The 27500-nt window shown below is 39.5% G+C and overlaps 1 protein-coding gene across 1 annotated transcript in view; it reads left to right on the top strand.

Annotated features, from left to right (window-relative positions):
- The window catches only part of DGCR8 (DGCR8 microprocessor complex subunit), a 141476-nt gene that overhangs the window by 9807 nt on the left and 104169 nt on the right, over positions 1–27500 (top strand). The window contains exons 6-7 of the mRNA XM_053701901.1: positions 1178–1375; positions 26266–26367. Coding sequence (XP_053557876.1) covers positions 1178–1375; positions 26266–26367 — 300 coding nt within the window. The remainder of the gene's footprint in view (positions 1–1177; positions 1376–26265; positions 26368–27500) is intronic.

Raw genomic sequence — 27500 nt, 5'->3', positions numbered from 1 at the left:
CTGCCCAGTGATTGGTTGATATGTGCTATAGCTTATTTATATCTGTCTCTAATTAGCCTTAGCAAAGCAAAATAAACATTTTAGAGTTGTCTCTGGAATGCAAAACTACATATTTTTCTAATAATGACCGTTTTGAAATGATTTGAAAATATTAACATTTTTGCAATGCAGGGAATACGATGCCTGAGTAAAAGTTTAATGTCCCTTTAAGAATTTAGAAATAATGGCTTCCATCCATGGTGGTTAACATGAAGGTCATAGAAAAATTACCATATAAGTTCTAAAATGGTGGCACCCATAATTAGAGGGAAGTGCATGAAATATGTTTAGTGTCCCATTTTTAAAGGGGTGGTAAACACATTAAGATTTTAATTATAAACATTTTTTGTTATGCATAGTAAATCAACTTTGCTACATACTTTCAGTAATTATTTTGCTCTGAAATTTGTGGCTCTTCTAATTCTTAGAGCTGGAAATGCACACTGCATACTTCTGAAGGCTAACTACTACAAAGAGAATTGTGCAACAAACTTTAACAATATGTCCCTTGCTGTCTGCAGACTCAAGTTCTGCTTGGCTCATCCAGATAAGGCATGTGGTGGGTGGAGTTTGGCTATTAATAACCTATCGCAACAAGCAAGATGTCTGTTTTAAAATGTGTAGACTTGGTTAAAGTGATGGTAAAAAATGCTAGGAGTTAAATAAAGTGGACTTTAAAAATAAAAGGCTGCTAAACTCACACTTTCTGTGCCACGGCTCTGGCTGCCAACGGCACATCGTTCTTTACTCCATGAGGTGACGTTTCCACCTCTAAACCAATAACTGTGCTAGCATACAGAACCATGTCAGACAATTAGCTATTGGTTTAGAGGTGGACACATCACCTCATTGAGATAAAAGTGCTGTGGCTGAAGACGCTGACTTTAACGAGGAGCAGCAGCATAGAAAGTGTGAGTTTAGCAAAAAAGCAAAAATTGTTTGGAAAGATGCATTAAATCAAACTTTGCGGAAGTGAGATGAGTAAAAAAAAACACAAAAAAAACCTTCGTCTTTCAGTAAGCATAGGGGTGTGTCCATGTTGTTCTTCTTCCTTCCTTCTTTTTTTTTTTTTTTTTTTTTTTTTTTTTTTTTTTAATAGCAAATTGATTCACATCAAATCTTTCCTTTATTTCCACAGACCTTGAAAATTTTAGATGTTATTTAGAAAAAAGATTTGATTTTGAACAAGTCACCGTGAAGAAATTTAGAACATGGGCAGAAAGACGACAATTCAACCGTGAGGTGAAACGTAAGCTGGCAGAAACAGAGAGGCCTATTTTACCCGCCAATCAGAAACTTATAACCTTGTCTGTGCAAGATGCACCTACAAAAAAAGGTAAGCGTTTTCTACTATAACACAGCCTCTGGGGTGCACTTCAAAAAGTAATATACCAAAATGAACAAGAAAGGCACTCTCCGTGATAAACACCAAACTTTACTTCAGGTGAACGTTTTCGGGGTTGCCCCCGTCCTCAGACCTTACAAAACAGACAATAAAAGAACAATTTATGTGTTTTACCTGGTAGTGATCCTGCTAGTGCGTGTGGCGTCCCTTCAGCGCAACTGTGCATGCGCAAGAGACCATACAGAGGCCCTAGAGGTTCAAAAGAGTCACCAAGGCAAAAAATTAATGGAAAAAAATGTAAAAGTTAAAAACAGAAACACAACCGCGAATTAGCAAAAGACAATATACAATATGTACAGAGTGTATATAATGTGTAGAGTATATGTGATGTAGATGTGTTGCGCTGCTATGACAAAGGACGATGCAATGGATATATATCTTTTTTTTTTTTTTTTTTTTTTTTGCAATGGATATATATCTTTAAACACATGAAAGCCCTACTCACATTTATTTACTTGCATCATTATTTGAGTCTGTACTCCTCGTACAGCAGGCTTACTAAAATATGCAATGATAAATATCCCATTTACGTACTATTCGTAAGTCTAAGGTTGCCTAGCAACCGCAAACAAAGCATAACCACCAATCGGATGTAGTTCCCATCCGTGAACCACTCACAGAATGTTGTTACGTATTATAGTCTCAACACAACCTAACCATACCCATACATAGGATACCTATCCTATGTCAGTAATAAACTAAATATGTTTATGTCACAGATTAATCATGGAGCGGGCATACCATTACCAAAAAATATTACAACATACCCCAATTAATGATCTTGAATCAGACCTACCAAACAATACAGGGCTTGTATAAAATGTCCTAATTAACCGAAAAACAGGCACACTAGATGCATCAAATACTGATAAAGCAAGTCATCACCTGCCGTCACAATATTGCGTTGACATAGAAATTATTATAATCAATAATGTCACGTATGGGGATATCACCTATATATAGCATAACAGTCTGATGGATACGACACCCAGATGAGACATAAATAACTATATACAGATCATTCCAGAAAAACAAGCAATATCCGTCCTACCATACAATAAAACATCAGTCCTGCCATATAGTAAATAGGGTTATACCTTGTTGAAAAGTGAGTATGACATCAGGTATCCCAACTCCGACTCATTAGAGGTGATATAGTAACCAATCCCCCACACAATAACTAGCCAGCTCATCATATGGTCCAATTCCTGGGCTCATATAGCCCATACATGTCAGGGAAATATAATAAGTCAAAATTGTCCAATAATAAGCCACACATCCCTTTCAGATAAATTCAAAGAATATTTGACTGCTGTTGTAACATGTAATTAATAACTGAAACTTATCCAGGAAATATCCCCAAAATTACTCATAAAATATATACATAGAAAATGTGAAATCTGGGAATCAAGACACACAAATCACTAGGTAAGTAATCACAAAAAGCACTGCATATCAAGGTTGACATTTAGTCCCTTAGGGACCAAGGTGTCCAATGTGAATATCCACCTGCTCTCCCTTTGCAATAGCAGCCTACCTCTATCACCACCGCTAGAAAGGGGTGGGATGTGGTCTATAATAATGAATCGTAAAATCTGTGTTTTTATGTTTCGCCTGGAAAAAATGCCTGGCCACAGGTTGGTCCGACTTGCCACTGTTCAAGGCCGCTCTAATGGCTGACCTATGGTTGGCCATTCTAGTGCGGGCATCATCTTGTGTCTTGCCGACATAGAACTTGCCACAAGGACAATGAATCATGTATATGATGTAGTTAGTGGTACATGTGACCCTATGTCTAATTGTAAATTTCTTGTTTGTCCAAGGGTGTGTAAGAAATTTACTCGGGGTCATCCCACTACACGTGGTGCATCCACTACATCGGAAGCACCCATTTTTGGTGGTGTCTAACCATGTTTTAGACTTGTAACTTAGTCTATTATCGGGCCGCATCAGATGATCTCTTAAGGAGGTCGCACTCCTATAACCAACAATCGGTAAGTCCATAGAGTCACAGGACAGTCCTTTGTCAGATGAGACAATGTCCCAATGGTCACGTAGAATCTTCGGCAGAGTGAGCTTATCAAGAGTAAAGGTGGTTGTGAGTATCATCCGCTCCCTTGGTGGAGCCTCAGGTTCAATCTTCTTCAATGCTTCATTCTGAGTGGTATTGATGACCTCAGTGTAAGCAGATGTAAGATGTTGTTTGTTGTATCTGCGCTGCTCGAACTTATTTCTCATCTCTTTCAATTGCAGTTGTTTATTGGCTTGTTCACTGTTGTTTCGGGTGACACGTTTAATCTGCGATTTCGGGCAGGGCCTTTTTCAGAAAAGGTGGATGGCAACTTGTGCCATTCAAGATAGAGTTTTTGATATAACGTTGTACTCAAACCAGCACCAGATTTATATATTCTTAGGTCAAGGAAATCAATTGTCTGGTTGTCGAAGGTGATTTTGAACTTCAGATTATTGTTCGCTTCATTCAGTTCTTTAAACCAAGAGTCCAATCCTTGTCGGTCACCCCTCCAGATCATAAACAGATCGTCTGTGTACCTGCGAAACATCAGTATCCTCTGATCTTGAAAAAGAGTGGTACCCAAGGTTTCAAACTGTGCCATAAACAGATTGGCATAGGATGGGGCCACATTGGACTCCATCGCTGTGCCTGATATCTGTAGATAGAATTTGAATCTGAAATAATTCATCAAGCAATATTCAAGCAACTGCAGTACCACATCAACAGGTGGACCCACGTATGGAGTATTGAGCAGAGTAGATCTAATTGTGGCCATCCCTTCATCATGTGGGATGACAGTATACAAGCTGGTTACATCTAAGGTAATCAGCAAGTCATTCTCATTCAATTCATCCACTTCTTGTAGTAGCTTAACGATTTCAATTGAATCAAGGAGGAAAGAACACGTTTGTTTAACAAATGGTTGCAAAATTTCGTCCACATAAACTGCAAGTGATTGCAACACTGAGCCCCTTGCCGACACAATTGGGCGTCCTGGGGGCCTAACGGCGTCCTTGTGGACTTTCAGTAAAGTATAGATGATTGGAACTATGGGAAAATCCACAACCAGAAATTCATAAGTTGCCTTGGTTAGAATATTTGCTGAGAATATTGTTTCCAGATAATCATCAATGGTTTTCTTGAATTCAGAGGTGGGATCATGTGGTAATGTACGGTATACTGTTGTGTCGTTCAACTGCAAATAGAAAACTGCGACTTAGAGAATACTTTGGGAAAGGTGACCACCCCACTGATAGTTTTAAAAACTATCAGTTGGGTGGTCACCTTTCCCAAAGTATTCTCTAAGTCGCAGTTTTCTATTTGCAGTTGAACGACACAACAGTATACCGTACATTACCACATGATCCCAGTAAATTTGATCCTAAATAGTCTAATGCCAGCATTAATACCTTTTACACGAATGGTAAGGGAGGATTTTGAAACTACTACCTGAGGCTCCACCAAGGGAGCGGATGATACTCGCAACCACCTTTACTCCTGATAAGGTCACTCTGTCAGATGAGACAATGTAGAATCTTAGGCAAAGGACTGTCCTGTGACTCTATGGACTTACCGATTGTTGGTTATAGGAGTGCGACCTCCTTAAGAGATCATCTGATGCGGCCCGATAATAGACTAAGTTACAAGTCTAAAACATGGTTAGACACCACCAAAAATGGGTGCTTCCGATGTAGTGGATGCACCACGTGTAGTGGGATGACCCAGAGTAAATTTCTTACACACCCTTGGACAAACAAGAAATTTACAATTAGACATAGGGTCACATGTACCACTAACTACATCATATACATGATTCATTGTCCTTGTGGCAAGTTCTATGTCGGCAAGACACAAGATGATGCCCGCACTAGAATGGCCAACCATAGGTCAGCCATTAGAGCGGCCTTGAACAGTGGCAAGTCGGATCAACCTGTGGCCAGGCATTTTTTCCAGGCTAAACATAAAAACACAGATTTACGATTCATTATTATAGACCACATCCCACCCCTTTCTAGCGGTGGTGATAGAGAGAGGCTGCTATTGCAAAGGGAGAGCAGGTGGATATTCACATTGGACACCTTTGGTCCCTAAGGGACTAAATGTCAACCTTGATATGCAGTGCTTTTTGTGATTACTTACCTAGTGATTTGTGTGTCTTGATTCCCAGATTTGACATTTTCTATGTATATATTTTATGAGTAATTTTGGGGATATTTCCTGGATAAGTTTCAGTTATTAATTACATGTTACAACAGCAGTCAAATATTCTTTGAATTTATCTGACAGGGATGGGCTATATGAGCCCAGGAATTGGACCATATGATGAGCTGGCTAGTTATTGTGTGGGGGATTGGTTACTATATCACCTCTGAGTGGGAGTTGGGATACCTGATGTCATACTCACTTTTCAACAAGGTATAACCCTATTTACTATATGGCAGGACTGACGTTTTATTGTATGGTAGGACGGATATCGCTTGTTTTTCTGGAATGATCTGTATATAGTTATTTATGTCTCATCTGGGTGTCGTATCCATCAGACTGTTATGCTATATATAGGTGATATCCCCATACGTGTCATTATTGATTATAATAATTTCTATGTCGACGCAATATTGTGACGGCAGGTGATGACCTATGGCTGCTTTATCAGTATTTGCATCTAGTGTGCCTGTTTTTCAGTTAATTAGGACATTTTATGCAAGCCCTGTATTGTTTGGTAAGTCTGATTCAAGATAATTAATTGGGGTATGTTGTAATATTTTTTGGTAATGGTATGTTCGCTCCATGATTAATCTGTGACATTAACATATTTAGTTTATTACTGACATAGGATAGGTATCATGTATGGGTATGGTTAGGTTGTGTTGAGACTATAATACGTAACAACATTCTGTGAGTGGTTCACGGATGGGAACTACAGCCGATTGGTGGTTATGCTTTGTTTTCGGTTGCTAGGCAACCTTAGACTTACGAATAGTACGTAAATGGGATATTTATCATTGCATATTTTAGTAAGCCTGCTGTACGAGGAGTACAGACTCCTAAATAATGATGTAAGTAAATAAATGTGAGGAGTAGGGCTTTCATGTGTTTAAAGATATATATATATCCATTGCATCGTCCTTTGTCATAGCAGCGCAACACACATATGTAATACATCTACATCCCCATATACTCTACACATTATATACACTCTGTACATATTGTATATTGTCTTTTGCTAATTCGAGGTTGTGTTTCTGTTTTTACATTTTATTTTATTTTTTCATTAATTTTTTGCCTTGGTGAATCTTTTGAACCTCTAGGGCCTCTGTATGGTCTCTTGCGCATGCGCAGTTGGGCTAATGGGACGCCACACGCACTAGCAGGATCACTACCGGGTAAAACACATAAATTGTTCTTTTATTGTCTGTTTTGTAAGGTCTGAGGACGGGAGCAACCCTGAAAACGTTCACCTGAAGTAAAGTTTGGTGTTTATCACGGAGAGTGCCTTTCTTGTTCATTTTGATATATAGATATGGAGATAGATATATAGATATATACACACCCCTGTTAAAATGGCAGGTTTCTGTGATGTAAAAAAATGACAAAGATAAATAATTTCAGAACTTTTTCCACCTTTTTATGTGACCTATAAATTACACAACTCAATTGAAAAACAAACTTAAATCTTTAAGGTGGAGGGAAGTAAACGAGAAAAAAACCCTAAAATAATGTGGTTGCATAAGTGTGCACACCCTCTTATAACTGGGAAAGTAGCTGTGTACAGAATTAAGCAATCACATTCAAAACCATGTTAAATAAGAGTCATCACACACCTGCCATAATTTAAAGTGCCTCTGATTAACCCTGAATAAAGTTCAGCTGTTTAAGTAGGTCTTTCCTGACATTTTATTAGTCGTGTCCTACACAAAAGCCGTGGTCTGCAGAGAGCTTCCAAAGCATCAGAGGGATCTCATTGTTAAAAGGTATCAGTCAGGAGAAGGGTACAAAATAATTTCCAAGGCATTAGATATACCATAGAACAGTTAAGACAGTCATCAGCAAGTGGAGAACATATGTCACAACAATGACATAACCAAGAACTGGATGTCCCTCCATAATTGATGAAAAGACGAGAAGAAAACTGGTCTGGGAGGCTACCAAGAGGCATACAGCAACATTAAAGGAGCTGCAGGAATATCTGCCAAGTACTGGCTGTGTGGTACATGTGACAACAATCTCCCGTATTTTTCATATGTTTGGGCTTTGGGGTAGACGGCAAGATGAAAGCCTTTTCTTACGAAGAAAAACATCCAAGCCCAGCTAAATTTAGCAAAAACACATCTGAAGTCTCCCAAAAGCATGTGAGAAAAGGTGTTATGGTCTGATGAAACAAAGGTTGAACTTTTTGGCAATAATTCCAAAAGATATGTTTGGCGTAAAAACACTGCATATAACCAAAAGAACACCATACCCACAGTGAAGCATGGTGGTGGTAGCATCATGCTTTGGGTCTGTTTTTCTTCAGCTTGAACTGGGGCCTTATTCAAGGTAGAGGGAATTATGAACAGTTCCAAATACCAGACAATATTGGCACAAAACCTTCAGGCTTCTGCTAGAAAGCTGAACATGAAGAGGAACTTCATCTTTCATCATGACAACGACCCAAAGCATACATCCAAATCAACAAAGGAATGGCTTCACCAGAAGAAGATTAAAGTTTTGGAATGGCCCAGCCAGAGCCCAGACCTGAATCCAATCGAAAATATGTGGGGTGATCTGAAGAGGGCTGTGCACAGGAGATGCCCTCGCATTCTGGCAGATTTGGAGTGTTTTTGCAAAGAAGAGTGGGCAAATCTTGCCAAGTCAAGATGTGCCATGCTGATAGACTCATACCCAAAATGACTGAGTGCTATAATAAAATCAAAAGGTGCTCCAACAAAGTATTAGTTTACCATATATATATATATATTCTTTTTTTTTTTTTTTTACTTCCCTTCACCTAAAATATTTCAGTCTTTTTTTCAATTGAGTTGCATAGTTTATAGGTCACATTAAATGTGGAAAAAGTTCTGAAATGATTTATCTTTGTCTCATTTTTTTTTTTTTTATTTACATCACAGAAACCTGCCATTTTAACAGGGGTGTGTAGACTTTTTTTATATCCACTATTTGTGTGTGTGTGTGTATATATCTATATCTCTATCTCTATCTATATATCTATATCTCTATCTATATATCTATATCTATCTATATCTATCTCTATACAGGGAGTGCAAAATTATTAGGCAAGTTGTATTTTTGAGGATTAATTTTATTATTGAACAACAACCATATTCTCAATGAACCCAAAAAACTCATTAATATCAAATCTGAATATTTTTGGAAGTAGTTTTTAGTTTGTTTTTAGTTTTAGCTATTTTAGGGGGATATCTGTGTGTGCAGGTGACTATTACTGTGCATAATTATTAGGCAACTTAACAAAAAACAAATATATACCCATTTCAATTATTTATTTTTACCAGTGAAACCATTATAACATCTCAACATTCAAAAATATACATTTCTGACATTCAAAAACAAAACAAAAACAAATCAGTGACCAATATAGCCACCTTTCTTTGCAAGGACACTCAAAAGCCTGCCATCCATGGATTCTGTCAGTGTTTTGATCTGTTCACCATCAACATTGCGTGCAGCAGCAACCACAGCCTCCCAGACACTGTTCAGAGAGATGTACTGTTTTCCCTCCTTGTAAATCTCACATTTGATGATGGACCACAGGTTCTCAATGGGGTTCAGATCAGGTGAACAAGGAGGCCATGTCATTAGATTTTCTTATTTTATACCCTGGGACTGGGAGTTGAGCTTGACTCCATCCTCAACCCGAAAAGGCCCCACAAGCTCATCTTTGATGATACCAGCCCAAACCAGTACTCCACCTCCACCTTGCTGGCGTCTGAGTCGGACTGGAGCTCTCTGCCCTTTACCAATCCAGCCACGGGCCCATCCATCTGGCCCATCAAGACTCACTCTCATTTCATCAGTCCATAAAACCTTAGAAAAATCAGTCTTGAGATATTTCTTGGCCCAGTCTTGACGTTTCAGCTTGTGTGTCTTGTTCAGTGGTGGTTGTCTTTCAGCCTTTCTTACCTTGGCCATGTCTCTGAGTATTGCACACCTTGTGCTTTTTGGGCACTCCAGTGATGTTGCAGCTCTGAAATATGGCATCTTGGCAGCTGCACGCTTGACTTTTCTCAGTTCATGGGCAGTTATTTTGCGCCTTGGTTTTTCCACATGCTTCTTGCGACCCTGTTGACTATTTTGAATGAAACGCTTGATTGTTCGATGATCACGCTTCAGAAGCTTTAAAATTTTAAGAGTGCTGCATCCCTCTGCAAGATATCTCACTATTTTTGACTTTTCTGAGCCTGTCAAGTCCTTCTTTTGACCCATTTTGCCAAAGGAAAGGAAGTTGCCTAATTATGCACACCTGATATAGGGTGTTGATGTCATTAGACCACACCCCTTCTCATTACAGAGATGCACATCACCTAATATGCTTAATTGGTAGTAGGCTTTCGAGCCTATATAGCTTGGAGTAAGACAACATGCATAAAGAGGATGATGTGGTCAAAATACTCAAGAACAGTGGGAATTTGTGAAAGGTGCCATTTTAGATGCAACCGCACACTGTATTAGACATGTCTGTAAAAGTAAAAGAAAGCGGAAACCAATTTGGTTTTCCAAAGAAGTAGCACATGCTGTAAAGACAAAAAAGATAGCTTATAAAAATTACAGACACACACAAGCAGATGAAGATATGAAAATATGGAGACTCCAACAAAAAAAGACTAAGCAGTTAATTAGGAAGGTTAAAGCTCATGCAGAAGAGAAGATAGCACAGTCAGTAAAACATGGGGACAAAACATTCTTTAGATATATCAGTGAAAGAAGAAAAAATAAGGTAGGAATAGTAAAATTGAAATCAGTTGATGGTAGAATAATAGGAGATAAGCAGATTGCAGACTGTCTCAATGATTACTTCTGTTCTGTTTTCACTAAAGATTGTGAAGATACAATGTCTACATTAAGGGATGCAACGCAAAATAGAAACAAGCTTAACAGTAATCTTTTTACAGAGGATGAGGTTTTGTTAGCATTATCAAAAATAAATGTTACAAAGGCAGTGGGTCCTGATAATATTCATCCAAGGGTTTTAAAAGAACTTCGATCAGTGCTAACTGTCCCATTAACTGATCTGTTTAATCAGTCACTATTAACAGGAGCTGTCCCAGATGATTGGAGAATAGCAAATGTAATACCCCTTCATAAAAAGGGCAGTAGAGAAGAATCTGGCAACTACAGGCCAGTTAGTTTAACTTCAGTAGTAGGGAAATTAATGGAAAGCCTCTTAAAAGAAAGAATTATGACTTACATAAAGACAAACAATTTAGAGGACCAAAATCAGCATGGTTTTACTTCAGGGAGATCATGTCAGACTAATCTAATTGACTTCTTTGATTATGTAACAAAAGTATTAGACAAGGGAGGAGCAGTTGATGTAGCATATCTAGATTTCAGCAAAGCATTTGACACCGTCCCACACAATAAACTTATTCACAAACTATATCTCCTTGGTCTAGATTCAAAAATTGTGAACTGGGTGGAATGCTGGCTTAAGGACAGAAAACAAAGTGTCTTAGTAAATGGAGTTCATTCAGCAGAGGGGGCTGTTACTAGTGGTGTTCCTCAGGGGTCAGTTCTGGGGCCTGTTTTTTTAACATATTTATCTGCGATATCAGCAAAGGGCTACAGGGGAAAGTATGTCTCTTTGCAGATGATACAAAAATTTGCAACAGAGTGGATGTTCCAGGGGGGGTAGACAAAATGAGAAGTGATATACAACAATTGGAGGATTGGACAAATGACTGGGGTCTAAAGTTTAACACAGCAAAGTGTAAAATAATGCATTTAGGGAAGAAAAATCCAAATGTCAATTACAGACTCAATGACACTTTACTGACTGTTACAGACGAGGAACAGGACTTGGGAATTATTATTTCAGATGATTTAAAACTTAGTAAACAATGTAGTAATGCAGCGAGTAAGGCTAGCAGAATGCTTGGATGTATTGGTAGAGGTATTTGCAGCAGAAATAGTAAGGTTCTTATGCCACTTTATAGATCATTAGTTAGGCCTCATCTTGAGTATTGTGTGCAGTTCTGGAGACCATATCTTCAGAAGGATATTAACAAACTTGAATCTGTGCAAAGGAGGGCTACCAAAATGGTACATGGTCTAAAAAATAAAACTTACCAGGATAGGCTCAATGGCCTAAATATGTATAGCTTAGAGGAGAGAAGGGAAAGAGGTGATATGATAGCAACTTTCAAGTACATTAAAGGGTTTAGTAAAACTGAGGCTGTGGGTATTTTACATAAAATGGAAAATTCAAGAACAAGGGGTCATGAGCTCAAGCTAAAGGGTAGTAGATTCAGAAGTAATTTGAGGAAGCACTTCTTTACAGAAAGAGTGATTGATTTATGGAATAAACTTCCTCAAGAGGTAGTCGCAACAAACACTGTGGGGGACTTTAAAAATGCATGGGACAAGCATAGGGCTATCCTACGAACTAGATAAGTTTATACTGTTAGGTAAGGTCGGGCAGACTTGCTGGGCCTATGGCTCTTATCTGCCGTCAATATCTATGTTTCTATGTTTCTAATAATTCTGCACTCCCTGTGTGTATGTATATGTATATATATATATATATATATATATATATATATATATATATATATATATATATATATATATATATATATCTCGCCTGCTTTAAAAGGAAAGTAAATGTAAAAAATAATTGTGCAGAATTATGTAACATTATCTTAGCGACAGCTTTAAAAATCCAAAGATTTTATACATTTTAGCCATCAAAGTTGCACTTGCCTGGTCTCATCTCCAGGATCTTATGATCATCTCTTCTGTTTCAAAAGCGCTTTGCGGGCTAGCTGTCTAATCACAGCCCATCCGATCGTGCTATTGAACTGAATGTAGTGCGCTCCCTCTACCAGACCAGAGTGGGACCGTGCTACATTCAGTAGCTATGTGCAGAATTTATGTAACATTATTTTTTACATTTACTCTCCCTTTTAACCCCTTCATGATGGACTTATCCGTCCAAGTTCCGATCATAAACCAAAAAAAAGGAAAATGCTTGTCACTTTACCTTAACCAAGTACAACCCTTCCTTATTTAATAGAATTCCGCAACTTTTTTTTTTTTTTAATAAATGCACAAAAAATGAAATTTTTAAAAAATAGCCTGAACTGATTCACAGTTTCAACTATTAGGAACGCTTTGTCCATAAAATCTAAAAACCGAGTCACTAAAATACTTTTATGCTCCAAAATATTTAAACAATTACCAGAAGCTACTTAGTGAGACTTGACTGGGCCAAAAAAATGTTATCATGGTGTTGGGCTGGGCGATATGGGCAAAAATAAAAATCGTGTTTTTTTGGACCCAAAAAATTTCGATTTTAATAGCAATTTTCTTATATATGACTAACACCTTTTAATTTTTCAATAAAAAATGTATTTAACACTACAGAATCTGAATGTACATGTTTCTCAATTTCCAATACATTCTGGGAGCATAAAAATACAAACCACAAAATTGTTAAAATAAAATTAGCTGCCTGTGCTGTGGTTACATAGTAGACACTAGCCAGTTCTTGGGTCTACTGAAACAACATTGTCATGTTTTCTTGGGCAGTCAGTCTAGCTGTGGTATGATTAACATATGGAGAAACATGAAAAGTGCTGACTTTACAGCAGTATGATTTGTATATAAATGCAGTAAAGGTAGAACAATGCACACACAGCTGCATTTTATTCATTTAGATGAGTGACTGTCCAGGCAAACATGAGGGATGTGGCATTGACAAGGTCAATGCTGACATCCTGCAGCCTGTCATATTACATCACACAGCTATTCTGTAGTACATAACAAAACACTAAGAACAGTTATAGTTAGAGTACATAATACAAACAAGTGAATTCAACCACACAGCTAATTGAAATGAAATTAGCTGGACAGTTCTTACCACATTGTCCACGTTTCCTTGGGCAGTCAGTCTAGCTGTGGTATGGGTAACATATGAAGCAGAGTGCATTGAGAAACCTGAAAAGTGCTGACTGTCCAGCAGCATGATTTGTGTTTCTAAGTGCATTAAGTAGTACAATGCACACTGCTTCATGTGTTAGTCATTTAGCTGAGCGATTATCCAGGAAAACATGGGGGATGTGTCATTGACAAGGTCAATCCTGCAGGCTGTCATATTACATTAATTTACAGCTGTAGTACAGAACAGAACACTAAGAACAGTTATAGTTAGAGTACATAAACAAGTGAACTCAACCACACAGCTAATTGAAATGAAATTAGCTGGCATTGTCCAGTAAGTTCTTACCATATTGTCCATGTTTTCTTGGGAACTCAGTCTAGCTTTGGTATGAGTAACATATGAAGCAGTGTATGCATGGAGAAACCTGAAACTTGATGACTGTCCAGCAGCATGATTTGTGTTTTTCTAAGTACAGTAAAGGTAGTACAATGCACACTGATTCATCATTTAGTTATTTAGCTGAGTGACTGACTGTCCAGGAAAACATGAGGGATGTGGCATTGACGAGGTCAATCCTGACATCCTGCAGCCTGTCATATTACATCACACAGCTATTCTGTAGTACATAATAGAACAGTTATAGCTAGAGTACATAATACAAACAAGTGAACTCCGCCACACCACGGCTTGACCACCGCCACACCACTCCCAGATGAAGGCCTGTTGCTCCCACACACACTGCAATAATGGCCATTTGTGGGCATTCTCAGGTCTGCCCATGGCCGCACATTGGTCCGCCCACGGCAACACACTGGTTCGCCTATCATTCTCCCTCTCCGCCTCCGTTTTCATGTTTAAATTGCATATGCGATTAATCGTGCAGCCCCATCGTGGTGGGAACAAAGCCAAACAATAAAAATGACCATAAATAAAGAGAGAGAAGCACATAACTTTCCTGAAGCATATCAGTCTGATCCTGACTTCACAGTCCAGCCCCGAAATACCAGGCAATCCCTCTCTGAATGAGAGAAACGGCAGCACCCCAGACGTTTGTTTCTGCCTAGTGTGGGCCTCGCCAGTGAGGTGCAGCCATATCTCTCTAGGCACACTGAGCATTGGGTTCACGTCTGGATTCCTGCATCAAACTTAGGGAGACTTCCCTAAGAGTCATAATTTGCATAAATAAAGAGAGAAGAGCTCAACTGTCTTGTTCAGAGAGGGATTGCCTGGTATTTCAGGGATGGTTTGCACTGTTAAGTCAGGATCAGACTGATAAGCTACAGGAAAGTTCTTCTCTGTGCAAGGTACATGTTGAGCAAAAAGAGGCTGCTTCTACAAATATATGTAGGATACAGATTCATGGTGCTACAAATAGCACTTTTACTGTAGTACTTGATGAATTATGTAGTCGGTCAACAATGGCAGCAGCTTAAATGTATCTTAAAGTATCATAGCAGAAGTAATTGTTTAAGAATGCTGAGCTTTTGATATCAAATGTACCCATCTCCATGGCAACATAGGAATTTTGAAATAAATACTTTGCATTATAAAATTACCTTTCTTCTGTTAAGTGTGATCAGTCCACGGGTCATCATTACTTCTGGGATATTACTCCTCCTCAACAGGAAGTGCAAGAGGATTCACCCAGCAGAGCTGCATATAGCTCCTCCCCTCTACGTCACTCCCAGTCATTCTCTTGCACCCAACGACTAGATAGGATGTGTGAGAGGACTATGGTGATTATACTTAGTTTTATATCTTCAATCAAAAGTTTGTTATTTTAAAATAGCACCGGAGTGTGTTATTATCTCTCTGGCAGAGTTTGAAGAAGAATCTACCAGAGTTTTTGCTATGATTTTAGCCGGAGTAGTTAAGATCATATTGCTGTTTCTCGGCCATCTGAGGAGAGGTAAACTTCAGATCAGGGGACAGCGGGCAGATGAATCTGCATAGAGGTATGTAGCAGCTTTTATTTTCTGACAATGGAATTGATGAGAAAATCCTGCCATACCGATATAATGTCATGTATGTATACTTTACACTTCAGTATTCTGGGGAATGGTACTTCACTAGAATTACACTGTAAGAAATACATAAAGCTGTTTAATAACTAGAAATTATGTTTAACGTTTTTGCTGGAATGTAAAATCGTTTTCATTTGCTGAGGTACTGAGTGAATAAATGTTTGGGCACTATTTTTCCACTTGGCAGTTGCTTAATCTGTTTTCTGACAGTTTCTGTTCTCTCTCACTACTGTGTGTGAGGGGGAGGGGCCGTTTTTTGGCGCTTTTGCTACGCATCAGATATTTCAGTCAGCAACTCATTGTATTTCCTGCATGATCCGGTTCATCTCTACAGAGCTCAGGGGTCTTCAAAACTTATTTTGAGGGAGGTAATTTCTCTCAGCAGAGCTGTGAGAATTATAGTTTGACTGAGATAAAAAACGTTTATTCTGTAATGTGTTTCCTGCTTTCAGAATTTGTTATCTTTGCTAATGGGATTAAACCTTTGCTAAAGTTGTGTTGTTTACAAGGATTGAGGCTATAACTGTTTCAATTTATTAATTTTCAACTGTCATAGATCTTCTGTGCTTCTTAAAGGCACAGTACGTTTTAATATTATTCTAATTGAATTGTATTTCCAAGTTGCAAGTTTATTTGCTAGTGTGTTAAACATGTCTGATTCAGAGGATGATACCTGTGTCATTTGTTGCAATGCCAAAGTGGAGCCCAATAGAAATTTATGTACTAACTGTATTGATGCTACTTTAAATAAAAGTCAATCTGTACAAATTGAACAAATTTCACCAAACAACGAGGGGAGAGTTATGCCGACTAACTCGCCTCACGTGTCAGTACCTGCATCTCCCGCTCAGAGGGAGGTGCGTGATATTGTAGCGCCGAGTACATCTGGGCGGCCATTACAAATCACATTACAGGATATGGCTACTGTTATGACTGAAGTTTTGGCTAAATTACCAGAACTAAGAGGTAAGCGTGATCACCCTGGGGTGAGAACAGAGTGCGCTGATAATATTAGGGCCATGTCAGACACTGCGTCACAGGTGGCAGAACATGAGGACGGAGAACTTCATTCTGTGGGTGACGGTTCTGATCCAAACAACGGTCCCTAAGGTGGAGGGAGCAGTTTCTACTTTAGCTAAGCGTACCACTATCCCGGTGGAGGATAGCTGTGCTTTTTCAGATCCAATGGATAAAAAGTTAGAGGGTTACCTTAAGAAAATGTTTGTTCAACAAGGTTTTATATTGCAACCCCTTGCATGCATTGCGCCGATCACGGCTGCAGCGGCATTCTGGATTGAGTCTCTGGAAGAGAACATTGGTTCAGCTACTCTGGACGACATTACGGACAGGCTTAGAGTCCTTAAACTAGCTAATTCATTCATTTCGGAGGCCGTAGTACATCTTACTAAACTTACGGCGAAGAATTCAGGATTCGCCATTCAGGCACGCAGGGCGCTGTGGCTAAAATCCTGGTCAGCTGATGTTACTTCTAAGTCTAAATTGCTTAATATACCTTTCAAAGGGCAGACCTTATTCGGGCCCGGGTTGAAAGAGATTATCGCTGACATTACAGGAGGTAAAGGCCATGCCCTGCCTCAGGACAAAGCCAAAGCTAAGGCTAGACAGTCTAATTTTCGTTCCTTTCGTAATTTCAAAGCAGGAGCAGCATCAACTTCCTCTGCACCAAAACAGGAAGGAGCTGTTGCTCGCTACAGGCAAGGCTGGAAACCTAACCAGTCCTGGAACAAGGGCAAGCAGACCAGGAAACCTGCTGCTGCCCCTAAAACAGCATGAATTGAGGGCCCCCGATCCGGGATCGGATCTAGTGGGGGGCAGACTTTCTCTCTTCGCCCAGGCTTGGGCAAGAGATGTTCAGGATCCCTGGGCGCTAGAGATAATATCTCAGGGATACCTTCTGGACTTCAAATACTCTCCTCCAAGAGAGAGATTTCATCTGTCAAGGTTGTCAACAATCCAGACAAAGAAAGAGGCGTTTCTACGCTGCGTACAAGAGCTCTTGTTAATGGGAGTAATCCATCCAGTTCCACGATCGGAACAGGGACAGGGGTTTTACTCAAATCTGTTTGTGGTTCCCAAAAAAGAGGGAACTTTCAGACCAATCCTGGACTTAAAGATCCTAAACAAATTCCTAAGAGTTCCATCGTTCAAGATGGAGACTATTCGGACAATTTTACCCATGATCCAAGAGGGTCAGTACATGACCACTGTAGATTTAAAAGATGCTTACCTTCACATACCGATTCACAAAGATCATTACCGGTACCTAAGGTTTGCCTTCCTAGACAGGCATTACCAGTTTGTGGCTCTTCCATTCGGATTAGCTACAGCTCCAAGAATCTTCACAAAGGTTCTGGGTGCTCTTCTGGCGGTACTAAGACCGCGGGGAATCTCGGTAGCTCCATACCTAGACGACATTCTGATACAAGCTTCAAGCTTTCAAACTGCCAAGTCTCATACAGAGTTAGTACTGGCATTTCTAAGGTCACATGGATGGAAGGTGAACGAAAAGAAAAGTTCACTCGTTCCACTCACAAGAGTTCCCTTCCTGGGGACTCTGATAGATTCTGTAGAAATGAAGATTTACCTGACAGAGGACAGGCTAACAAGACTTCAAAGTGCTTGCCGCACCCTTCATTCCATTCAACACCCGTCAGTGGCTCAATGCATGGAGGTAATCGGCTTAATGGTAGCGGCAATGGACATAGTACCCTTTGCACGCTTACACCTCAGACCATTGCAACTGTGCATGCTAAGTCAGTGGAATGGGGATTACTCAGACTTATCCCCTTCTCTGAATCTGGATCAAGAGACCAGAAATTCTCTTCTATGGTGGCTTTCTCGGCCACATCTGTCCAGGGGGATGCCATTCAGCAGACCAGACTGGACAATTGTAACAACAGACGCCAGCCTTCTAGGTTGGGGTGCCGTCTGGAATTCTCTGAAGGCTCAGGGACAATGGAGTCAGGAGGAGAGTCTCCTGCCAATAAACATTCTGGAATTGAGAGCAGTTCTCAATGCCCTCCTGGCTTGGCCCCAGTTGACAACTCGGGGGTTCATCAGGTTTCAGTCGGACAACATCACGACTGTAGCTTACATCAACCATCAGGGAGGGACAAGAAGCTCCCTAGCTATGATGGAAGTATCAAAGATAATTCGCTGGGCAGAGTCTCACTCTTGCCACCTGTCAGCAATCCACATCCCGGGAGTGGAGAACTGGGAAGCGGATTTCTTAAGTCGTCAGACTTTTCATCCGGGGGAGTGGGAACTCCATCCGGAGGTCTTTGCCCATATACTTCGACGTTGGGGCAAACCAGAGATAGATCTCATGGCGTCTCGACAGAACGCCAAGCTTCCTCGTTACGGGTCCAGATCCAGGGATCCAGGAGCAGTCCTGATAGATGCCCTGACAGCACCTTGGGACTTCAGGATGGCTTACGTGTTTCCACCCTTCCCGATGCTTCCTCGATTGATTGCCAGAATCAAACAAGAGAGAGCATCAGTGATTCTAATAGCACCTGCGTGGCCACGCAGGACTTGGTATGCAGACCTGGTGGACATGTCATCCTGTCCACCTTGGTCTCTACCTCTGAAACAGGACCTTCTGATACAGGGTCCCTTCAAACATCAAAATCTAACTTCTCTGAAGCTGACTGCTTGGAAATTGAACGCTTGATTTTATCAAGACGTGGGTTTTCTGAGTCAGTTATTGATACCTTAATACAGGCTAGGAAGCCTGTTACCAGAAAGATTTACCATAAGATATGGCGTAAATACCTATATTGGTGTGAATCCAAAGGTTACTCTTGGAGTAAGGTTAGAATTCCTAGGATATTGTCTTTTCTACAAGAAGGTTTAGAAAAGGGTTTATCTGCTAGTTCATTAAAGGGACAGATCTCAGCTCTGTCCATTCTGTTACACAAACGTCTGTCAGAAGTTCCTGACGTCCAGGCTTTTTGTCAGGCTTTGGCCAGGATTAAGCCTGTGTTTAAAACTGTTGCTCCACCATGGAGTTTAAACCTTGTTCTTAATGTTTTACAGGGCGTTCCGTTTGAACCCCTTCATTCCATTGATATAAAGTTGTTATCTTGGAAAGTTCTATTTTTAATGGCTATTTCCTCGGCTCGAAGAGTCTCTGAATTATCAGCCTTACATTGTGATTCTCCTTATTTGATTTTTCATTCGGATAAGGTAGGTAAGAACCCAGGTTTAGTACGCAGAACTAAGGTAGTTACTAACAGGAATATCAATCAAGAGATTGTTGTTCCTTCTTTGTGCCCAAATCCTTCTTCGAAGAAGGAACGTCTACTGCACAACCTGGATGTTGTCCGTGCTCTAAAATTTTACTTACAGGCAACTAAGGAATTTCGACAAACGTCTTCTCTGTTTGTCGTTTACTCTGGGCAGAGGAGAGGTCAAAAAGCTTCTGCTACCTCTCTTTCTTTTTGGCTTCGTAGCATAATTCGTTTAGCTTATGAGACTGCTGGACAGCAGCCTCCTGAAAGAATTACAGCTCATTCTACTAGAGCTGTGGCTTCCACTTGGGCCTTCAAGAATGAGGCCTCTGTTGAGCAGATTTGCAAGGCTGCAACTTGGTCTTCGCTTCATACTTTTTCCAAATTTGACACTTTTGCTTCATCGGAGGCTATTTTTGGGAGAAAGGTTCTTCAGGCAGTGGTTCCTTCTGTATAAAGAGCCTGCCTATCCCTCCCGTCATCCGTGTACTTTTGCTTTGGTATTGGTATCCCAGAAGTAATGATGACCCGTGGACTGATCACACTTAACAGAAGAAAACATAATTTATGCTTACCTGATAAATTCCTTTCTTCTGTAGTGTGATCAGTCCACGGCCCGCCCTGTTTTTAAGGCAGGTAAATATTTTTTAATTTATACTCCAGTCACCACTTCACCCTTGGCTTTTCCTTTCTCGTTGGTCCTTGGTCGAATGACTGGGAGTGACGTAGAGGGGAGGAGCTATATGCAGCTCTGCTGGGTGAATCCTCTTGCACTTCCTGTTGAGGAGGAGTAATATCCCAGAAGTAATGATGACCCGTGGACTGATCACACTACAGAAGAAAGGAATTTATCAGGTAAGCATAAATTATGTTTTTTAATGGACCTAATGGTGAAACTGAAATGTGCACTAGTGTTAGAAGCATTTCTTATAATGCAGGTAGATTGCAAAAATCATTCTAGTCAAATAAAACTGACTGTTTTTTAAGAGGCACCGTATTCAAACACCACACCTAAGTCAGCAGTGACTTACATGTTGCAAGTTAAGTAATTTATGGCATTTATACACACACCACCTCTTGTGATGGAGCAGTATTTGAATTGAGTCCACTAATCCACATAGCATATTTTCATTGTTTATAAAATGCCAACATATTTCGCAGCGCTGTACATGGGTATAATTTGTTAAATAAATAAAAAAATTGACACCTCATATACGATTAGTTGTGGGCCCTATTCCCATGGGAATTTACAATCTAGAAGGGTAGGAGTGTGAGAAACAGGAGGTGAGGACTGCAAGGGTGTGAATGATGTTAAAGCAGAGTTAGATGAGGGCAATTATTAGGTAGAATTAATTTAGTTGGGTGGAAGGCTTCCCTGAACAAAAAATGTCTTGAAGGGTCACTTGACACCTGTCTTCTAATAATCCCTAAAAACTACTTTTTCTTATTAATAAAAATAAAATAATCACTGCTGTCTATTTAATCTGTTCCTCTTTCCCTAAACTGTTGAAGGAGATTATTTTGAAGTACATTGTTGATCCAGTACTTGATTTCCTATGTAAGCTGCCATATTGTAGCGTACGTTACAGGGGCACAGTAGTCACATGCTCATGAAGCAGCCATGTGACGCACAGCATATTGTCTGTTACACATATTTTTAAAAGATAACATCTGTCTGCAGTGTGTGAAGATAAATGTTTGTCAGGCAGAGTATAAATGTATTAGACTTTCCAATCTATTTATATACACATAATTTGCAGCAAAATTTTAATAAAAACAAAAATTTATTGCTTATAAAGAATTTTAACTCCCCCCACAGGTTTTTCTTCAAACTGCCCAAAAGTTTTATGCTCTAAGCAAATCTGTTTGCATTAAACGACTTCAGATACGATTGTGTTTGCAAATCATTACAAGCAGCTCCAGGAAGGGGAGAGGGACGGGGAAGCTCTCACTTATACTCAGTACAGAAGATTTCTACCGAGACACAGTTCAAGTGTCAGCCCATAGTGCTTTACATAAACAGGAGGACAGGTCTTGATAAGCAGAAATCTTCTGTAACGAGTATACGTGAGAGCTGCCCCTTCCCTCTCCCCCTCCCGGAGCTGCTTGTAATGCTTTTCAATCACAATAGTGTCTGAAGCTGTTTAATGCAAACGGATTTGCTTAGAGCATAAAACTTTTGGGTAGTTTGAAGAAAAAACTGAGGGGAGTTGAAAACTAACATTGCTTATAAAGAATTTTATTACATTTTTGCTACATATTATGTGTATATAAATAGATGGGAAAGTCTAATGCATTTATACTCTGACAAATAAACATTTATCTTCACACACTGCAGACAGATGTGATCCTTTTAAAAATATATGTAACAGACAATATGCTGTGTGTGTCACATGACTGCTTCATGAGCATGTGACTACTGTGCCCCTGTAACGTAGGTTACAATATGGCAGCTTACATAGTAGAAGATCATTGTTGGATCTTGGTGTGCGGGGGCCAGAGTATATTTGTTGATGAGTGAGTATAGGTAGTAGGGAGCGGTGTTGGCAAGGACTTTGTAAGTTTTGACAGTGCAACGGGAAAGGCAGAGGCATTTAGAATGGATTGAAAGGTTGAATATTACAATAGCTTATGAGTGTATGCAGTTGTAAAAACGGGTAGCTTTTCACTATCCCCATTTTTCTTATACAAATATTGCAAAAATGCTTTTGTTTTCAACTACGATGAACTCATTCACATTTTAATTGACCGTTTTTAAATAAGAACATGCCTTTCATTCATTGATGTGTGGCAAAATGTACTCCAATAAAGAAGAAATGGCTTGTAAGCCTTTACCAAACAAATAAGTAGACATGTAGGGCCCCATTACATATGCGGCTTCGCCCGCAAAAGCCAGCGATGCCGGTTTTTGCGCGGGTTTGGTATCCTATATACAGCGCCGCATATAAATGCGGCACGTATATTTCACCCGTCTGCCGCAATTTTTACTCCCATAGGCTAACATGGGACCGCGTTGCAAATCGGTATCAAATATTCAGCCCAAGGACTTACGTGGCGAAAATGGAGAAATCTTACTCCATTTTCACCCGCCATACAAGGCAGTCGCAAAAGGCCTTGCGCGAGTATGGGAACACCGTAACTCCTGAAACTGGCTGCAAAAATACACCTAACGCATGCGCAATATCGATCTACCTGTCAACTGCAATCCCCCACCGCAATAACTAATAAACTGTATTAACCCCTATATCCGCCATCAAACCCACGTCGGAACTAATAAATGTATTAACCCCTTAACCGATAACCCCCCACAACGCAATAAGCCTAATAAAACTATTAACCCCTATATCCACCATCAAACCCACACCGCAAGTAATAACTAAATTATTAACTCCTAAATCCGCCAACCCAACATCGCAAAATACCTATTAAAGTATTAACCTGCCAAAACCCACAACGCAATAAACCTAACAAAAGTATTAATCCCTAAACCGCCAAAGCCCATAACGCAAATAAATAAATTACTAAGCCCCCTAACCCAACACCCAAAATGAACCAAAATTACCTAAATTACAAAATACTAAAGTTACTATTAAAATAAAAAAAACTAGCACTACTTTAAAAATAAACCAAGTATAAATTAAAGGGACGGTCTAATTAAAATTCTGGTGTAGACTATCCCTTTTAAGCTAAAATTACAGAAAATAAAAAAATCTAAGATTACATAAAATAAAAAACAAAATTTCCACATTTTAAAAAATTATACCTAATCCCTATGAAAATAAAAACACCCCCTACTCTAAGAATAAATTACCATTTTGCAGAGCATTGCCCCAAGGTAATCGGCTCTTTTACAAAACATAAACAAAGTCCCCCTTAACAGTAATCCCCCCCCCCCCCATAAAAGAACCTAACACTAAAAAACCTAAGCTACCCATTGCCCTGAAAAGGGCATTTGTTGGACATTGGGGCATTTAGCTCTTTTACTGCCCACCCTATCTAAATAACACCCCCCCCCAAAAAAAAAAATATTAAAAAAAAAATATTAAAAAAAAATAATAATAAATCTAACCCCCAGGTTAATACTCGCCATTCCTGAAGTCTGGCGGAGAAGGTCCTATCCCATGCTGTGAAGTCATCCAAACGGCGACCTCTTCTTCCAGGAACAATGCGGGGCGGAGATGAAGACTGGCGAGCCTGGGACTGAAGACCAGCAACCATGGAGTATGGAGGATCCTCTTCATAAGATCGCCGCCGCACACTGGATTCAGAATTCAAGGGACACGATTAAAAATGGTGTCCCTTGAATTCCTATTGGCTGATTTCTTCAAATTCAAAATCAGCCAATAGGATGAAAGCTACTCAAATCCTATTGGCTGTTCAAATCAGCCAATAGGATGAGAGCTACTGAAATTCTATTGGCTTATTTGAATAGCCAATAGGATTTGAGTAGCTTTCATCCTATTGGCTGATTTTGAATTTGAAGAATCAAATCAGCCAATAGGAATTCAAGGGACACCATTTTTAATCGTGTCCCTTGAATTCTCAATCCAGTGTGTAGCGGCAATCGTGCGAAGAGGATCCTCCACGCTCCATGGCTCCATGGTCGCCAGTCTTCAGTTCCAGGCTCGCCGGTCTAAATCTCCGCTCAGCGCCGGATTGTTCCTGGAAGAAGAGGTCGAAGCTTGGAAGACTTCAGCGCATGAGACAGGACCTTCTCTGCCGGACTTCAGGAATGGTAAGTATAAGATTTTAGGTTTTTTTAATATTATTATTTTTTTATTTAGATAGGGTGGGCAGTAAAAGAGCTAAATGCCCTTTTAGGGCAATACCAAACAAATGCCCTTTTCAGGGCAATTGGTGGTTAAGGTTTTTTAGTGTTAGGTTCTTTGGTGGTAGTGGGCGTTTTACTCTTAGGGGGGGACTTTGTTTTATTTTTGTAAAAGAGCTGATTATCTTGGGGCAATGCTCTGCAAAAAGCCCTTTTTAAGGGCTACTGGTAGTTTTATTCTTAGAGTAGGGGGTGTTTTTATTTGGGGGGAGGCTTTTATATTTTCATAGGGATTAGGTATAATTTTTTTAAATTTGGTAAGTTTTGTTTTTCATTTTCTGTAATTTTAGCTTAAAGGGATAGTCTACACCAGAATTTTAATTTTGATTAGACTGTCCCTTTAATTTATACTTTTTTTTTTTTTAGTAGTGCTAGTTTTTTTATATTTTGTAATTTAGGTAATTTTGGTTCATTTAGGGGGTGTTAGGCTAGGGGGCTTAGTAACTTTATTTATTTGTGTTGTGGGTTTTGTCGGTTTAGGGGTTAATACTTTAATAGGTAATTTACGTTGTGGGTTAATGGCGGATTAGGGGTTAATACTTTTGATAGGTAGTTTGCAATGTTGGGGTTGGTGGATTTAGGGGTTAATAATTTAGTTATTACTTGCGTTGTGGGTTTGATGGCAGATATAGGGGTTAATAGTTTAGGCTTATTCCGTTGTTGGGGGTTGTCGGTTAAGGGGGTTAATACATTTTATAATTAGTTGTAAAAGGGGGGGATTGCAGATATAGGGTTTTTAAGTGTCATCCTTTTTTTTTTTTTTTTTTTTTTTTTTAGTTTCTTAGGCGCCGGCAGTTTCTAAAGTGCCATAAGTCACTAGCGACTCCAGAAATGTGTATTTACGCTCATTTCTGGACATTGCTAGTTTATCCGATTTACGGCACTTTATGAACTGCCGGTGCTGTATATTTAATAGCCCGATGTGCAAGGAAAAATTACGGGTGGAGCGGATTGCAGCGCTTGCGCTGAAGCCTGCGCCGTATATGTAATCACTCCCGTAGTGTTAGTCAGAATGTCCTGGCAATTTACAAAAAACCTTTCAGGTCTGATTAAAGTGACACTCAAGTCAAAATAAACTTTCGTTATTCAGATACATCATGCAGTTTTAAGACCCTTTCCAATTTACTTCCATTATCAAATTTTGCACAGTCTTTTTATATTCACACTTTCTGGGGAACAAGATCCTACTGAGCATATGCATAAGCTCACAGGGTTTAAGTATACTAGTCTGTGATTGGTCTGTAATTGACTGTGGGCCAGAAAAATTGAGAAATAATAAATTTTGTCTGCTTATTTGAAATTCAGAGTAAGTGGTTTTGCTTTGTCTTTTTATTATGTACTTGATTATGCAGTTCTACTGCATTGAGTGGTCTTTAACTGTGATTTTCATTTAATTCCAGTATGATGCATGATAGAACGTGCTCCTTTTACTATTGTACAATAAATACTCACTGCTATAAATTTACTGTTTTTATTATCCCCTCAGCATTTTGTTTCTTCATCCCATTCATACACACAACATACTATATGACTGTTCATCTTTTTGTTTCAAACCCAACTGACATGATAATGTTTATTAATTTAGAGTTTGTCATTAACCCTAATGGAAAATCGGAAGTTTGTATCCTACATGAATATATGCAACGAGTCTTGAAAGTTCGTCCTGTTTACAACTTCTTTGAATGTGGTAAGTTCATAAAATAAATATATTGCTTTTCTAGGCCAGATCAATCTAATTTGTGTTGTAATGTTTTGGCAAAGTACAGATTTGAAAAGCTTTATAAAAGTCATCACTTGAAATATTCATTGTCATGTAGGATTGTCTGTTTTTTTTTGTGTATCTTAAGTGATTTGTAATCTTTGGCAATTTAATCCACAGTATATAAAATTTTTAATAAAACAGGGGCACTTTCATTCATTAATATTTAACCCCTTAACGACCGACGACGTATGCCATACGTCCTCAAAAAAAAGCACTTAACGACCGAGGACGTATGGCATACGTTGTCGGTTTAACAGAGCACTGGAAGCGATCGAAATCGCTTCCAGCTGCTCTAACAGTATTGCAGGCTTGCATTGATGTCTAGGCATCCTGCAATACTGTTCCCGAGTGCCGGGACCGGATTGATCACTCCCCCACGAGTGATCACTTCCGGTTTCGCTCCACGTGGAGCCCGGCAGTGTTTCAGAGCATCGGAAGCGATCGGACATGCTTCCGATGCTCTGCTTGTGTGCTAAGTGCCTCGGTGGGTCGAGGCACTTAGTTAGTTGTAAAATAAAAGTAAAAAAGTAAAAAAAAAAAAAAACAGAATAAAATTAAAAAAAGCCCTAAATAGCCCCCCCCTCCCCCTTCACTAGGCATCCAAGATGGCGATGCCCAGTGCATCATGGGGCCTCTGGGGGTGTCCCTAGCCTGCATCATCATAGGGGCAAGCTAGGGTCAACCAATCTGAGCCTCCCACCCTAAAAATAATAATAATAATAATAAAATACCCCATTTGTCTGATCATGTCAATATTTGTAAATATTGACTATGATCAGTGTGGATCTCCCTCCCTCTCCTCACTTGCCATTTTGTTGGAGAGAGAGAGAGACCTGTATTTAGCAGAGAGAGAGATTTATTTCTTTTATTTGTTAAAAAAATATAGAACCAAAGGCTCTTTTCAGAGCCATTAACCCCTAGCTTGCCAGTGATCACTATATATCACTGGCAGTAGCATAGGTGCACTTTTTTTTTTTGCTGCATTTTGCTGTCTCTGCATTTTTTTAGGGGTTAATTTTGTTGTAATTTTTTAAAAACCCAAAGGCTGTTTTCAGAAA

This window comes from Bombina bombina, chromosome 2 (genome assembly GCF_027579735.1).
Source record: "Bombina bombina isolate aBomBom1 chromosome 2, aBomBom1.pri, whole genome shotgun sequence".
Classification (NCBI taxonomy): domain Eukaryota; kingdom Metazoa; phylum Chordata; class Amphibia; order Anura; family Bombinatoridae; genus Bombina; species Bombina bombina.
This window is presented reverse-complemented; position numbering and strand designations above follow the sequence as displayed.